Source organism: Fundulus heteroclitus, chromosome 20 (genome assembly GCF_011125445.2).
Source record: "Fundulus heteroclitus isolate FHET01 chromosome 20, MU-UCD_Fhet_4.1, whole genome shotgun sequence".
Classification (NCBI taxonomy): Eukaryota; Metazoa; Chordata; class Actinopteri; order Cyprinodontiformes; family Fundulidae; genus Fundulus; species Fundulus heteroclitus.
In genome coordinates this window covers 38,921,449-38,937,841 of record NC_046380.1, presented here as the reverse complement: position 1 = coordinate 38,937,841, position 16,393 = coordinate 38,921,449, and the positions used below count along the sequence as shown (strand labels likewise).

Below are 16,393 nucleotides of genomic sequence, written 5' to 3'. Positions count from 1 at the left end.
TTGGCACTGTTGATAAAGAGGAACGGTCAGTTTCCTGCTTTATTGGCATCTAAATTTCTACTAATGCCAGAAGGTGCTGTTGTTGTTTCCTGTCTTGCCATATATGCTGGTGTATTACAATAAGAACGGCTACATTGGTCGCAATGGGAGGAAATTAATTGGATTTTGTTCTGAATATAAAGTTTTGTTAAGTAAATTTGAGTATGGGTATCACTTTTGTCGTGCTCCCTTTCTGATTACAGTGTGTGTATTGGGATCAAGGGTGTGGAATTCAGTGTTTAACTTTGTCACAGGGTGGTAAGTTGTTTTTTGCTAACACTTAACCATGTTCATATTTTATTTTGTGTATTTTTTCATATTTAAGGATCACCTGAAAATTTAGTTTGTGTTTTGCAAGCGGTCAGATTATTATTAGCCTCAGTTATCAGAAAGTAAATCATGATGTTAGCTTCCCTTTCCGTTTCATTCCGGTATGCCGAGGCTGGTGAAGCTTCTGCATAATGTAGTCAGATTAAGCAATGACAGTTTTGCTGCGATGTTTGAGTCAGTTGTCTTGATTCTGTAGCAGTGGTTCACATGTGGGATGTACGTTCTGTCTAAAAGCTGCACCATTGATGCGGAGGAATTTTCGAACAACATCCATGACAGATCAAACTGTGTATGGTACGGTTTTAAATGTTTAGAAGGCAATGCCTTGGCAATATTCTGCTGGGAGATCTCATCTTCTCTTGTCATTAAACAAAGCATAGTAGTAGTATTTCCAAAGTATAGTAGTAGTATTCCTATCACACTACTTCGTATTGACTTCCCATATGGTTTGGCATCAAGCAAAATGAATAAATGACTCTCCAGACACTGAGTTATGCACAAAACTAAACTGCAGTTTTTGTCAGAGGCTATCAGAAAGATATCAGAAAGCCATTTAGTTGGTTTGAAATTTTCTTATAGTAGTCTAATAGTTTGTAATTAATTGTAAAAAAAAAAAAATAAATAAAATAAAATAAAAAATGGAACAGTCCCCAAAGTTAGAATTAGAATTTGGACAGTCATGAGGTCTCCAAACCACGGTAGGTTTCAAACACAGTTTGTTTAGTGTATAAATAAGAGCAATGCTAGCTAACCTAAAACCGTTGGCGGAGGGAAGAGAACAAATTACATCCATGCATGTCCTGAGTTTGAATGTGCCTGAAACTCCTGTCATTGCTTTGAATGTCGTGTCACACCAAAGTTGAAAATTCATAAATTTTCCATTTTTTCTTTGTGCTTGGACAACAGTGGCCAAGCTTTCCTCATATGTGGCCTCCCGTGTTTCCCTGCTCTCCTTATCCCGCTGTCTGCACTGAGCATTCGAGCTCTGTCTCAGGCATCATGCGTTCTTCCAAAGTTATCTCAATGAGCCATCGGTGTCCAGTTTCTTTGCGTGTTGCCACGTCGTCACCTTCTGCAGACTTTACCTCTTCACCCTCCTAAAATCCCCCTTTCTGCACTGATGACCGAGAGATAAATGGCTCTGCATTTTGCCATGTGGCAGGTTGAAACATGGTCTTCAGATTACCAACGTTTAGATGCATCTTGAGGAGGGCCACCATATGGACTGAGGTCAGTCAGGGTTATGCACAATGTGTGCGTTATCTGAAAACCCTCTGTATTTATCAGTGAGCAGTGGAACCTGTTCAGAGCTGTGCATAAAGGTTTTATTTTTGCAAAGATTGTTTCTCAGACAGACTGGGTAGCACAAGACAGAGATTGTTTAATTGTGAAGAATAAAGTTGTGCTGAAGGGACGTACACTATAGATTCTCCTTTTTGTTGTGTTGCTTTGTTAGTGTCTCAAATGTTAGTAAAATAGTCTAAAAAGTCTGTATAATAATATAGATAAAACGTTTTATGTTGACATTTTTCCAAACAATTTTTAGCAACTTGTATTGGCTAGTTGTTAACGCGGTTAGCATTGCTAACTTGTGCAGTTAGCACGGTTAGCATTGCTAACCCGTGTGAACTGAAAAGCATCCTTGTCATGTTTCAAAGTCTTATGAGAGCTTTCAAATCATTCTAAATTATACATGCTCCTTGCCAGATGGAGGCCAACAGTTTAAAAGAGTCTAAAAAAGCAACTTACAGGAATCCATTTAGCCTTCCTGTTACCTCTGAAGCTCATCTCTTGCACCTTTTTATAAAACATCATTTACCTTGTGTCTCCTCCTCTTTAACATTGAAATATAGCAAATGATACCAAGCACCAGGGGGGCTCATACGGCAACAGACTGTTCAATGACAATAGATTCTGGCACAGGCTCTGTGTGTATGCTTAAACCTTTTCAAAAAATGTAATTTCTTACTTTTTTTGAAACACCTGATTTCATACAATTCATTAGGTGCGTAACAACATTTCTTTGGTAGTAAGCCTAAACTGTAAGAGAGATCAGTGGCCTCACCTACATTTTATCCAACAATATGAAGGAATTGTCTGTGGTGCTGACAGCACTTTGACTGCCTTTGCAAAGAAAGACTAAAAGAGGATTACCATGGTCATTACCAGCTATGGAGCTAAGAATGACCATGTGAGTGAAGTACCGGGATGACTACAACAAACCAGAGGGGGGACAACAACCAACCTTAAATTGCTGTCCGACATGTAACATTTTCTAAGCTAATGTTAGATTAATAAAGTAGCACAGATGGGTGGAAAGTGAGGCATTGTAACAGTTATAAATCAGACAGGAAGTGTGTTCGCTGCAGGGAACACCAGCTGATCCCTACAAGGATCTGGCTTAGGTCATGACTCTTAAACTGGGGGCCGGGATCCGCACACCCTGAAAGCACCACACTGCTAATTGGGACGGGGCGTGGTAACCTTTGGCCGTCTTTTCGTCTGTGAGACAAAAGCAAATGTTAATATTTATTATGACAACCTGTCTGGCTGTATAGATGGAGGACTGTGTTATTACGGTTATGAAAAAGAGCCCATGTGACGAGGCCACGGATCAACCCTGTGCTGCGACATGCAGACTGCTCCAGCTGGAGCCACAGAACCTGCTGCCTTTGATGGAACAGCTTTTCTGCGCTCCCAATTGTTCATTCATACACGTGTTTGTTCTGCTACGGCAGCCGTAACCCTTCTGTGTAGTCGTTCGTACCGAAGAGCTGCCTCTGTCCTGACTTTGTGAATGGGATAATCTCGGCGTGAAGGAAAGATTAGCCCGGGAAGAGCAGTGGCTTAAACTCACCACTGATCCCAGCCCCGGGCACAACAGTGCGGCTAATGTGAGCGGAGAATTAGTTTCCACGCTACTCCGGATGAAAGTCGAAGCCTTTAGTAGCCAGACGAGCAAAGCCCACTGTAATAATGAGTGATTGTTGAGTTCACACAGACACCTTCAGTGTTTGCCCGAGGCACCTTTTTGGCCTCCATCGCTTCTTCTGCGATGCGGATCTTATTTTCAAGATTTCTCCTGGCAGAGCTCTCCATTATTCTGTACAGTTGCAGTGGTGGGAACAAATGGATGTGGCTTTATTTGAAGACTGACATGGAGATTACCTACAAATAGGGAAATCGCACCAACCCAACCCCCTTACAGGTGTAATTATATAGATTTGTGTTTAAGAAAACGTAATTTTGTGGAAACAAAAAGTTTAAAATGGAGAAAAAAATATATATATCATTGATATATTGAGTGCTGATCTGTTGCGTTTGTGTTAAAAACATTAGCATTTGCGCTTGGCTTGTTGCGCTCCTGCCTCTGGGAGCAGTTCAGTAATAGATATGGATCAGGGGACACATCTGGCAGGAGGAAATATCACTATCACCAGCTTTCAGGGTTTCTCCAACAGGGCCACCCCCCACCTCCTGTCTTGAAATTGATCCAGCTATGTGGCTTAGCACCCAGGACTGAACTGAAGCAATCCATTGTGTCGCACTTGAGGAGTGGAATCCGATTTTGAGGAGGTGAGGACCATTTAATCACTCCTCCTACCTGCAAGATGGAATGGGTTTCCCTCCGTAAAGTATACATGTGGTCTGATTGTGTTCATTCTCCTACTGAAGATATTCACAGGGCAAAGGATTCATTCCCCTTGAACATTTCTGGAGTTTTTCATGGGACAATCACAGACTTAAATGTATTTAATTTGAACTTTTATATGATAGAAAACACAAACAATGGAAATCAATGAGGTGCGCAAGTCGCAAGTCTCCACTAGCTTCATAGAGACTTACATTTATTCTCTTTTTCCTAATAATAAATAGCTCAAACTTAGTCAGAGTGGACAAACATCAATTTCAAGTCTTGCCACTGATTTCTGTAGTAGGTCTGGACTTTGGCCATTGTAACACATAAATATGTTTTAATCTAAACTATTTCATTGTACCTCAGGTTGTATGTTTGAATGTAATCTTATCTTTTGCAACCATCTTCCCATCTACTCAGAGCAGCTGCCGTTGTGTAGCAAGCCCACAACATGATGCTGCCAATGGCATGTTTTATGGTGTGGAGGGTGTGCTCATGGTGGTGTGTAGTGTTAGTTTTTTTACTTGGAGGTCAAACGTTTCATTTTGGCTCTATATTTGCTGTCAACTACATGTCTTCTGGCAAACTGTGAATGGGATTTTTTTTTCACTTTAAGAAGATAGCTAAAAGTTTAACTCCTCCCGGCCAGTAGGTGGCACACTCTTGCTCGTCTGCTCTCATTTCAACCTTCATTTGTACTGTTTGCCAGCTGGTTGCCAGGTCCTTTTGTTAGCATGAGCAAATGTTTAACTCGTCTGCCCAGAAGGAAAGCGGCAACCTCCGTCCGGCTTCTGAGCCCCTTCGCTTCCTCAGGTCGGCGCCGATGCTCCAAAGATTGACCCATGTTCACCCTCGTTTTGCTTCTTTCTTGGTCCGCTTGAGTCAGAGAAATGCAACACTCAGAAGAGAGAACCACTAATGCTTCGTCCTGTCGACAGATCCCACCTGAGCCGTGAACCCCTGCTGCTCTTTCAGAGTTACCATGGGCCTCTTGGTTGCCCTTATGATTGGCGTTCTGCTTGCTGTCAGTTTAGGTGCATGGCCATGTGTTACGAAGGGGTGTCAGACATAAAAGAGACAGATACATTTCACTCTTCACATCTTAGTTTCTAAGAAATCTGAAGGCCGTGTCGTCTTTTCCTCTCCATTTTAAAGTTATGCACTGCTTTGTGATGATCTAGCATTATAATAACCCAGTAAAATACATTAAAGCTTGTGGTTAACAAGTGAAAAGATGTGTAAAACTTCCTGGGTTATTAATACCTCTCATACGCAGTAGAAATCGGTCTAGGATTAGAGCAAACGGCAGTACAAAAGCCAGATCTGGCCTCTGGAGCCGCCCCCTTTGTGTGCAGGCTGGGTAGCGGGCACTGGGAAGGACCCAGAGAATTGTCTGTCGCTTCGCTTTAGATGTCCCGCTGGGTAAACTTTGCCTGGCCACGCAGGAGAGGGTCCAGCATAAATATTTATCCACTTTATTTGCTGCTACTGGCTTTAGGCCTGCGGCTTTGGAGTGAAGTGCACACAGGAGGGGGGGGGGGCTCTGTGTCTCTTTGCTGGATTAGCATACCAGAGGTCACCAAGTGCTAATTTAACTGGGCCATTGAAAGGGAATGCTTTAATAAAGCTGCAGAGCTTTAGATGTACCATCACGAGCATGTAGTCCTTTATCTGATGTCAGAGACGGGGGGGGGCTTTTTAGAATTTCAGATTAAAAGTTGAGAGTCGGCAGCAGACAAAGCATCCGGAGGGCCTCAGAAGAGACATATATTTGCCTTGTCATGACATGAAAAGCCTCTCTGTTCAGCTTGTTTTCTCCCATTGGATCCAATGGCGGTTGGTTATTAAAACAACTTCACTCCCTTTTTTTTTTTTTTTTTTTTTACGGCAAAGCCCGTTCGCAAGTGAGCCGCCCTCTCCTCATCCTCTATGAATTCTCAATGAGCTGCTGCTTAATAAACATGAAGGGGTGTGCATAGATCTGGCCTCCTGGAGCTCAGCAGTGGGCTGGAGAACGACGAAGGAGGGAAGGGAGGGAGGGAGGGAGGACGGCGTGTGTGAGCCGAGCGCAGAGATACAGCCACAAGCTGGGGGGTGGAAGTCAGTCCTGTCAGCCAAAGTCGTCCTGCAGCTGTGGAAGAAAGAGAGAGTGGCTCAGGGAGGAGGGAACCAGATATCTGCTCCTGCTCTGTTCCCGCCTGTGCTGCTGCAGGGGAGAGCCTGGATGCTGTGATCGCCTCCACCATGGGATGCAGCCTCTGTACCCTGAGGAAGCCCGAGGAGCAATACAAACTACTCTACGAAGTCTGCCAGGTACCGTGACTGCGTGTCTCCAAACTTCAGGAGGAGATTTTTGGATGTTTTGTGGCACTTCTCTGCTGTGGTCCTTAGCCGTTTGTCATCCCCTGAGTTGTTGTCCCCCCGTCTCCGGGGTCACTGGCTGAGTGAGCGTAGAGTTAAGTGGAGCGAAGTGGAGTGGAGCTGTTGCCAGCTTGAGCCCTTGCGGCTTAAAGGGGTCTGAACTCTGGCCGCGGGGGTCAGAGAGAGGTGGCGTGCTGTCCTTTAAAGGAGGGGGGGGGTGATGAAGAGGTGACAGCTCTCTCAATGCGTCTGCTGGTGTGTGCCGATCGCAGCCCACCTCCTCATTGAGGGGCTGAATGCTGACTCGCAGCTCTCCGTGCCGTAACCCCAGCTTGACTTTTACCAAAGTTTATATTTAACACTTGAGTGCTTGTTTTGCACATTCTCTCTGCAGCAAAGAAAACAGAGCAGGCGTGTAAGAGATGCATCATTAACACGCGGGGAGAGCGTTCTCACACCCGAGCCCAGAGCTGGATTTGGTATTTTGAGGTTTTCTTTTTTTATTATTCTTCAGTGGCTTCCAAGGAGTGGCTGAGCACAAGGCTGATTATAGACAGGAACCTTCGATTGGTTTCACTAAATATCTTCCCTGTAACATTTGTTCACATGATACGTCCTACAACTGCGGGACGTCTGGCGCCAAACGATGCTTCTGAGGCTTTATTACTATAAGATTTCCATCCATCTGTACCCATCCACTCGGCAACATGCCCCAGTTTAAGTTTACAATGTTTTGATAATTTGTGTTTCTTGCCCTCAACACAGACTCCGCGTATACAACAGCACTGCTCACAGGACGAGACCACACACAAAACTGGGTTCCCAAAAAAAAAAAAAAAAAGCAATACAAGACTTAAGCATTATTTTTCGGAAAACTAAGAATTTCCTTCATTTTTCTTGATAAAGTTTTCATACACCTTAAACTTTGTTTTAAAGAATCCTTAATCAGTGTAGAATAATTCAGTGCTGGCTTGATTTTTCTAAAATTGTGGTTTTCATGCTTGTCTTATTCTGAGGAGACACTAAATGTTGTTAAAATAACATATTTAAGGATTGTTAAAACTTGAATCTTTGGTATCCAAATTGTGGCCTGAAGGCCATTTTTTTTTTCTATAGGCCCCATAGAGCAATTTTTTTTTTTTTTTTTAAAAAGGAAAATCTTCTTGTAATTGAAAATGGTATCTTCAATACAAAGTATTCATCTTTAATAACGGTTTGATGCCTTGTATATTATTGTAAAAAGGATCACATCTATCCACAGTGTTTTTTTTTTCTCAAAAGCAGACTTTGGTGCGTCCAAATGAGTTTCTCTAGTTTGACCACCAGCATGGTTAAAAAAAAAAAATCCTAGAAGAAAGCCTGGCTCCTGATAATGGCATGAACTCACTCCAACAAAGTAACCCAGATGCTAACAGCGACTAGATAGTGCTTAAAAAGACAAACTTCATTTTGTAATAAATATCATGCCGTTTAGAATTTGTGAGATCTCCTGGCTTATGAAACCCCAGAACCAAAGTGTTACATTTTGGAATAAATAAGATAACGTAACCTTCAAAGGTCACTTATTTCCATTGTTATGCTCAACCACAATGAAAGTTTAGATTCACATGAAAGTGGATTCATGTGCCAGTCTCTTACAGAAAGCTCATCTTTTACTGTGAAACCCAGGTTAATGTTAGCCTGCAATCACATTGCACAGCGTAGGGATGATTAAGTGCTGTTTAGGTTAGGTCATTATTCTCACCTTTATATATAACAGTGTCCACCGTCCAGATAAATTTGCTTTAATCACCTCTTTCTTAAAATATTTAGGTTTTCATACAGTCTGAAGGTTTGTTTCTTAAAGGGGAATGACATGAGAATTCCCTAAAAGATGCTAAAACCATGTAAAAAAGAGAATTTGAGGTGGAAAACTTAAAATTTTATTTCCTTTTGTATTGTCATTTCAAAAATATTTTTTCTCAATCATCAGTGGAGAAATCTATTAGCATTACAGCAACCAAACCCTTCTGATAAGAGCTCACCCTAATTGCTTGCCATCATCCTAATTTAAAGTTCCCTCCACAGATTCACTATTGTGTTTCCGGTCAGGACTGGACCGCTCCAAAACGTTTGTTACTGCCAGTCAGAAGGAAAATGTCAGTCAAACTGAAAGATTGCTTTAAAGCCACGAGGGTAAATAACTTTGGGCTCAACTGTAGCTGCTAACGTTGCACACAAAGGATTAAAAGTGTGCTGTGTGGATGGTGTTTTCATGCAGCTGTGCTTTTTTCTTTGGCTGCTGGGATGCTGCCCTAGTTAGCCTAATTTAGCAGCTGCTGCACCTTTTCTGCGTTTACGCAGTAGTACACTTGTTAGCTCTACTGCTTTGTAGCAAGAAGGTTCAGGGGCAAAGCCCTGCCTGGGTGGATTGCTGCTTAGAGCTTGCATATGCTCCCTGTGCAATTCATAGGTTCTCTACGGGTTCTCCGACATTCTACAACGGTCCAAAAACATGCAGTGAATGGCCAGATCTTATGCTTACACATTATGCCCAGTAAAGTCTAAAACGCTGCTTCTCTTTATCTGGTGTGCTGCAACCTTTACAAGCGTTTCTGTTTCAACACAACCGGGTCTAATATTAAAGTAATTAGCAGGACTCTGTAGAACTTGATGGCTTGCTGAGGTTTCAGCCACTTCAGGCCCAGGTGTGTTGGACCTTACCTGACTCCGCCAGATAGATTTGCTCCGCATATCCATCTGGAAACCTTCCGTTGAAGTAACTTTGGGAAGGGGCGAAAATACTGGTTAGCTGATTGGCCTATGTTGGTGATAGACGGGCCAAATGAACCAATCAGATTCGTCGTCGCTCTGTTACGAGCGACGACGAAAACACAACCACAAGCCAAGCTACTCTTGCTGCTGCAGGTAAAGCCTCGTTAGCTCAGCAAAGAAATACTCTGTAATTCTGATAAAACTTGCTCTATAGCCACGCTAACGCTAGTTTCATTGGCTGAAACCGCCATGTTGTTTAGACTGAACTGTCGCGCTTCCCGTTGCGTCACACCGCCTCAAAGCCAACGCTGATTGGACGTTCGTTTGGTGAACGGCTCCAAATTTTCTTTAACGGAGAGTATCCAGACTGATCTGCGAGTGAAACCTTGAAAGCTCGCGAGATCAGGATGGTCTCACGAGGCTATGTTGGACCAGGGGCACATCTAAAAGTTACCCTCGAGGGCTTGAGTTGGAGACCCCTAGTCCATGACATAAAATTCAAAATGCTCAAAAGATATAAATACTTTTGCAAGTCATAGCCATTTCCTGTATCCGGTGCGCGATACTAACCTGTGCCTTCAGATATCTTAATAATGACAGACATAACCACTGCAGCCGACTTACACACATTGCATGTATAATCATTACATCTGTCCCGCTAGACTCTGGATCCACGGGCTTTAAATATTTCTAGAATCGGTTACTGATGTCCAGGTTCGGTCACACTTTGCTTTGCATTTTGTTGCCTCTGAAAATTGTGTTTTAAAACCGTGTCGTCTCGCTTTGGAGCTCCCACAACAGCAGGTATCACTTTGGAGCACAGAACAAGGTGCTGCTGTAATGTTCAACATAACTTGGGATTAATCAGTGTTTAAACACGTTTAAAGGGGTTTTCTTGGTAACTTGCAGGATGTTCTCAGGATGTGTGAAGGAATAGAAGAATGCATAGTGCCTCATGATTTTACTATCTGTAAAATCTCTCCTATCTGTCCTATTAATTTTCTTCTGTTTTTCTAACCAAATTTATTTTCCGTGTTTAGACTCAAATCCTGATCTATTTCTGTTTTCGGTGCAGAGCTGACGTGTCCGATGGTTGCGCTCATACATAAACCGTTTGGTTAAATTAGCATGTGAGGCTTCTGCTCCATTTTTCTGCTGTGGCTTTTACAGTAGACAGCAATCAATGAAAGGCGTGTGAACAACTCTCTGATTTGGAGCTCGTAACAGTGGGGGATTCTGGGAAGTTCTTTTTGTTCCTCTGGCTGTTAATACGGACTGATCCTGTAGATCAGAGAGCACGGCGAAGGGCCCACTCTGTTCTCCTCTTCTCATCATCTCTCGAGGGGGTCTAATAATCCACTAACACTTGAAATCTTTCGTGTTCATTTAGGAGTTAAGTCGCGGCTCCGTGTTGGAAGCGTGGAAGATATGGTTCCGCACGGTTTTGTGAAAGTCAACAGCCTGCGCACTCTCCTTCAGCTGCAGGTGCTTCTGCAGACTTGGTCGGATTAGAAACAGTCACTTCACTTTGTGTCCTTTAGAGTCTGTTTAAGCACTATTCATTAACAGCTTTGGTAACTGTGTAGTATTTGCACCCCCAGAAGTTTTTCACATTTTGACAGTATGTTTCATTGGGAGTTCATGTGATAGAGCAACCGAGTGGCTCAGAACCAAGAAGTGGACAGAGAAAGGATACTTTGTTAGAAATCTGAAAAGTGTGGCGTACATTCGTTTTCTGCCATTTCACTCTGATACTTCCAAATGAAATAGAGTAAAACCAACTGCCTTCAGAATTGATCTAATTAGCAAATAGAGTTCAGATGAATTTATTGTACCTCAGTATAAATGCAGCTGTTCTGTGATAGCTTTAGAGGCTTTTCTTAGAGAACAAGTGAGTACACAGCTTTCTCAAGACCAGCATTACTCAGCGAGGTCATCATGGTGACTCTGGAGGAGCTGCAGAGATCCACAGGATGGGTGGAACGATCCTTTGAATGGACAACTAGCTGTCGTGCAAATTTGGCCTTGCTTGAGAGGTGGCAACGAGAAAGGCATTGTTGAAAACAAAATTACAATAAAAAGTTCCGTTTAAAGTTTTCCACAATCCATGTAGGAATACAGCAAACATGCGAAAGAAGGGACTGTGGTCTAATGAGACCAAAATGTTTCATTTCTGGCCTCGTTGCAAAACTCTTCCCCACAGTAAAACATAGTGATGGCAGCATCACACTGTGAGTGTTTCACTTCTAAAGGTCAGAGTCCAACAGAAGATGACCTGATGTACAGACGGAGCAAAACTGGAATAAATGCTGTTATAGGCTGGGAACAACTTGAGTTTAGGGTAGAGATTCAACTTCCTAACCATACACTCCTAGATAAATACTTTGGCATATTCATGTATTAGAATGGCCTAGTAAAATAATGATAAAAAAATAAGTCCAGTTGAATGTCTGTGTCTGTGTTTTAAATAATGTTCTTCACCAAGGGCACCAGGATGTCCGGTACAGCCCTCTTGGTTCGGTGCGCACGTGTACCAAACAGATACAGGGTTGCTATATACCTGAACGCATGTAGAATATTTATACCTATGTGCTCAATGTAACGTTCTGTAGCACAACCTTTATAAAAAAAAAAAAAAAAAAAAAAAAAGATCTACAGTCAGATTTAGATGTTCCACTTTTTTAGTTTCAGACTATGAAAATCAAATGTATTTCAGATAAAAAGAAAAGATTGTTTGTGTACTGCTGCTCAAAGTAGAATAAAAATTAAAAATCTATATTTAGGGTGTTGTTTTTCTTTTATTTCTTGATTAAAGCGTATCGAACATTGATTTAAAAACAGGGATATGTTCCATATGGGATGTCTTTGTACTGTTACACCTCTAGTCGTCACAAATGCTTTCTACTCAGTCCGACTACAGGGATTTATTCTGCAAAGCAGATTGGGCAAACAGTGATTGGTAGAGACATATCCCAAACGTATTGTCTCAGAGGCACTGGAGGCACTTTTTTTTTGGCAAGAAATCTTAAAGTTCATGTCTCATTATTCTTCCACCTATACAATACTGTTCTGTTGGTCTGTCACGTAAAATTTCTGTAAAATGTATTGAACATGACAAATTGTGAAAAACTTGAAGTTGCATGAAACAGTCAAGAAAGGGTTACTTTTTATTTTCGCATGACTTTGATTGCTAATGAAGCCGTGTTGAAAATCAAACACGATTAAGGCCGTTTAAAGGCAGCGGACTATCTGGCCGTAGATAAACACTTTTGATCATGAAAGCCTGGAGCTGTAGGCTTCTTTTTTTGTACTTGACCTATTTGACAGCCGTGGATCATTCAGCCCTCACTTCAAAGCTAAAGGTAAGCACCATGTGGAGAAGTAGGCTCACTTTCTTTTGTCAGGGACTTTAGTGCAGGAGCCTTGGAAACTCTATTTGACAGTCACAGGTCAGTTAATCTGTCCAGAAGCACTCTGTAATGGCTGTGGCGCCTCACTGCAGGTCCTCCAAGACTCGGAGCTTAATTAGAGCCTGAGCACAAGCTGCCAGTTCGGTCTGTGATCCACACCGGACTGGCCTGGGCTAGTGTATCAGCTAAATCCTTTGCTTTCCTATTTGTCTGATTGCCTCTGTGCGTTCCAATCCCTGCAGACGAATAGCTTCATGTGCGAAAAAGCAATTGATCTGGAACATTTCCTCTAGGAAGCCGTCTAATTAGGCACATTTCTGATTGAAGGCTGCAAATATGTCCCACTTATTTCGAGGAGCCAAGTTGTTACGAAGCCAGACGATCTCAGCGTGGCGTCTTTTGGACCGGAATGACACAAAAATTAAATGGGGAAATATTTTTGGCAAGACCGTCCTTCGTCCAGTCCGTCCCGCTGTCGGAGACTCTGCCACGGTTGAAGCCAGTTCCAAAACGCAAGGGCGGGAGCGCTTGCAAGGAGGCAGCCTGGCCAGCTTGACCCCGCGCCCAGTAATGAGGTCTGACACTGCCTACATAAGGAGACAATGCAGGGACCAGAAGCGCAGAGTCCAACCACTTGACACTGTGTGTTTCCAATGACCGCTAACATCGGCTCTGGTGAGCCGTCACATCTGTCTAAGACAGGATCTAAACGCAAACTTCGAATGATATTTGGTTTCACAGCTGCCCAGTTTGATGATGTAGTCTATAAAATGTCCTAATTTAAGGAACTTCCAAGCACTCTTCTACTTTCATGCTGATTTACTTATTTTTTACTTTATAACTGATTTTTAACACATATTTAATTCCCGGTATGATTGAGTTATCATAGCGTAGGCTTAACTCACTCTAATAAATGGACATTTGACTCATTGAACAATGTCTTTGTGGCCCTTTAAGATTTGCATTTAAATATCCCTTTGTTAGCGCTTATCCACATGTTAGAAGGGCCCAGTTTGAGCCCAGACCTAAATCCAAGTAAGAATTTGTGGCATAACTTGGAAATTGATGTTCCCAGTTGCATTCCAATCCAATAGCTAATTTTGTGAGTATATATACTCAGAAGGGCAGAACAGAGAAGCAAGCTACCCCTTTTCACATCAAGTCCTGAAATACATTTTAACTGTAACATGACAAAATATGGAAAAGCTTAAAGGGGCCGTGGAGAAGGCGATATCTCTTTGTCAAGCCTTTGCTGTTCTGCACTGCACCAGATCTCTGCAGGTGCAAGCTGGGCTGGAGTGACTAAAGCTACATCCACACTGCAGGCCTTGATGCTCAGTTTGGTTTATTTGCTGTAATTGAATTTTGAAAGTGATCGTTCATACTGCTATTAAATGCGACCGCCATTAGACTTCTGTCTGGTAAGGGCTGGGCGATAACTACGATAATTCAATAACAATATAAATTGATAGACTTATATTAATGATAGAAAGAAAGGGTCAATAAAAAGTTCAGTAGAATAACAGTGCTCATTCCTTTTGCATTTTAGCCATATAGGTTAATATTACGGTCATTGTATCCTCCCAACCAATCAAAAACGCTTCGTCACCAAGCTCCGCCTCCTTCAAAGAGTTCAGAGAGCACGCGTTCTTTTTTTCTTTTTTAAAAACTTGGAGCGTTGGTAAAAAGTTAGTTGAATTAAAGGGTTGAGTTTGAATTCAGTGATTGTGTGTTCTGTATCTAAAAATAGGTCGCTAAGCAACAGCATAAAATGGCCAGGGCTGCACTTAAAATATATGTTTTGAATTTCTTGATAGTTATCAATATCGATCTGTTTTATCGATATGTTTTTTTTTTATATATATATTGTCCAGCCCCTAAGCGACCCACAAGCGCAGATAACAGACAGAGACGTCACACAGCAGCGCACTGTTTATGGACGTAAATTGTCAGAAGTGTTCAATAAAGTTTTGTAAAAAAAAAAAAAAAAAAAAACTGGGATACCAGGCGGCATCTCTCCTTGTTATTATTAGAAAGCTGTTGAGCAATTAACAGCGGTCTTTTATGGAGCGCTAACTGCTACTACTGAGTGTGGATGTGTAGTGAGAGACAGGAGAGGGACGTGAAAGACGGATAAATGCGACATGACCGTTCAGACAGCAGATGTGTTGAAAAATATCCGATACATATCCAAAATGGTACCACATATGGAACTGGCACAAATCGACTTTTTGGGGGGATAAAAATATCGGAATTGGGCCGTTTACACTGCCGTGAAAAAGACTGATCAGTTGCGTGTTATTTCCCTGCAGCGTGAACGTAGCCTTAGACCTACAGGCTTGGCCTTGGGGTTGGGGTCGGTGTGCTGCTAGCATTCACAGGGGATTGCTATGTTTGTTGTCTGGCCCTGTGTCTGGAGAAAGGGAAGCCTGGGGTGGCGGTGTGAGTGAGATAAGTGTTGATGAAGCATGTCACAACCCTGGGTTTCTATCCAGTAGTGGATATCGGCTGCCCTGGGAAGCTCATCCGGCACTTTGCTCCGCGTCAGCGTTCTGTGCCACGAGGCAGAGAACGATGCTCTCCGCTGGATGCTCTTTGCTCCTTCTGGCTTTATAAGTAGACAATGTCAAATGTAATTTTTGTGTCAAACTATAATCATGACAAGATAATCAAGTGTTTTTATCTGCAGTCTTTCTGTTGCCAAAAAGTCTGGCAATAAAGTCGGGTTAAGCTCTCCGAGAGACACACCTCATACCTTCATCTGTGTACCTCAGACTCTCAGGGAGGCAACAGAAAGCGTAACGGGGAGGAATTTGGCTTGTTAATTGACCATCTGTGGAAAACACAACATCCCATACTTAAATCTGATTAGGTGAAAGAAAACAAGGCTGTTTCTCTGAGCCGTCATCGAGTTTTTAGCTGTTTGTTCTGTAATCCTCAGTAAGCTTTAGCGCTGCTGTAAATAAAAGACTGCTGTGTTTTCCAGCCTCGCACTGTGGAGGGTCCTCTTTCTGTTTAGTTTAATGAACAATATGTTTACATTTTTTTTTTTTTTAAACGCACTTATAAGAGTGAATATCCACATAGAGAAATCCTCAGATGCTGCTCAAATTTCGTCTTTGAACGCGAATGGCTTTAAGTGAAACAAAGGGGGGGATTAACACTGGAGGAATGACCTACATTCAGACTGCCACTCAAACCTCAATATAGACCCCCCTCAAAATAACCCATAAAGTGTTCACGCTCTCTACCATGTCAGCAGTCCTCTCTGTTCTGAAATGAAGGATTCAAGGATTTTTTTATTTTTTTTTTAAAGGTGTATTGGACCAGAAAGAGGAGCAGAGCGACCTGGCTCTCATGAGCCTTTTAAATGCTTGTGTATAATGTGAGATTCCCAGGGGTCGCCCACCACACACTATCCCCCCCGTCAGTCCCACCACCAGCACGCTGAAAGGACTCGTTTTCCTGGCAGTTTCCCCTCTGTTCATCTCACTGCTTATCCCCAAGGAAGTGAGGCAGGGCTTCTTTAATAACACTCCTCTTTATTTCCGGATTATGTGTGGATTAAAAGGCTCTATCATAAACTCATGTTAACATCTGTCAAACTCTTTCCAACAAGATTTTAACTGTAAGATGAGCAGATGTTACTTTTTATGGGTTGATTTGAAGGTCGTTTTGTCCTTTTAATAAAGGTAGATGTGGCAGAACATTGGTGAAATGCAATAACAAGATCTAGTCTTTTAACACTAGAGCTGCACTGATCTGACCTGTAGCCTGACATGATCAATTTTCAAAGTTGTGATCTGCTGATACCAATTTCAAACTATTCAGATTTTTGAACTTGGAGCTTGATTTCTTTTCC

General features: G+C 42.3%; 1 protein-coding gene across 2 annotated transcripts in view; it reads left to right on the top strand.

Annotated features, from left to right (window-relative positions):
- Positions 1–16,393, top strand: part of pdzrn3b (PDZ domain containing RING finger 3b) — a 140,934-nt gene that overhangs the window by 104,730 nt on the left and 19,811 nt on the right. Inside the window, exon 1 of one of the 2 annotated variants that reach the window (XM_036151303.1) lies at positions 6,071–6,319. The exons of the other annotated variant lie outside the window; for it this stretch is intronic. Within the exon in view, the coding sequence (XP_036007196.1) occupies positions 6,251–6,319 (69 nt within the window). The 5' untranslated portion in view covers positions 6,071–6,250. Of the gene's footprint in view, positions 1–6,070; positions 6,320–16,393 lie in introns of those variants that run through there. 2 annotated transcript variants of the gene reach the window in all.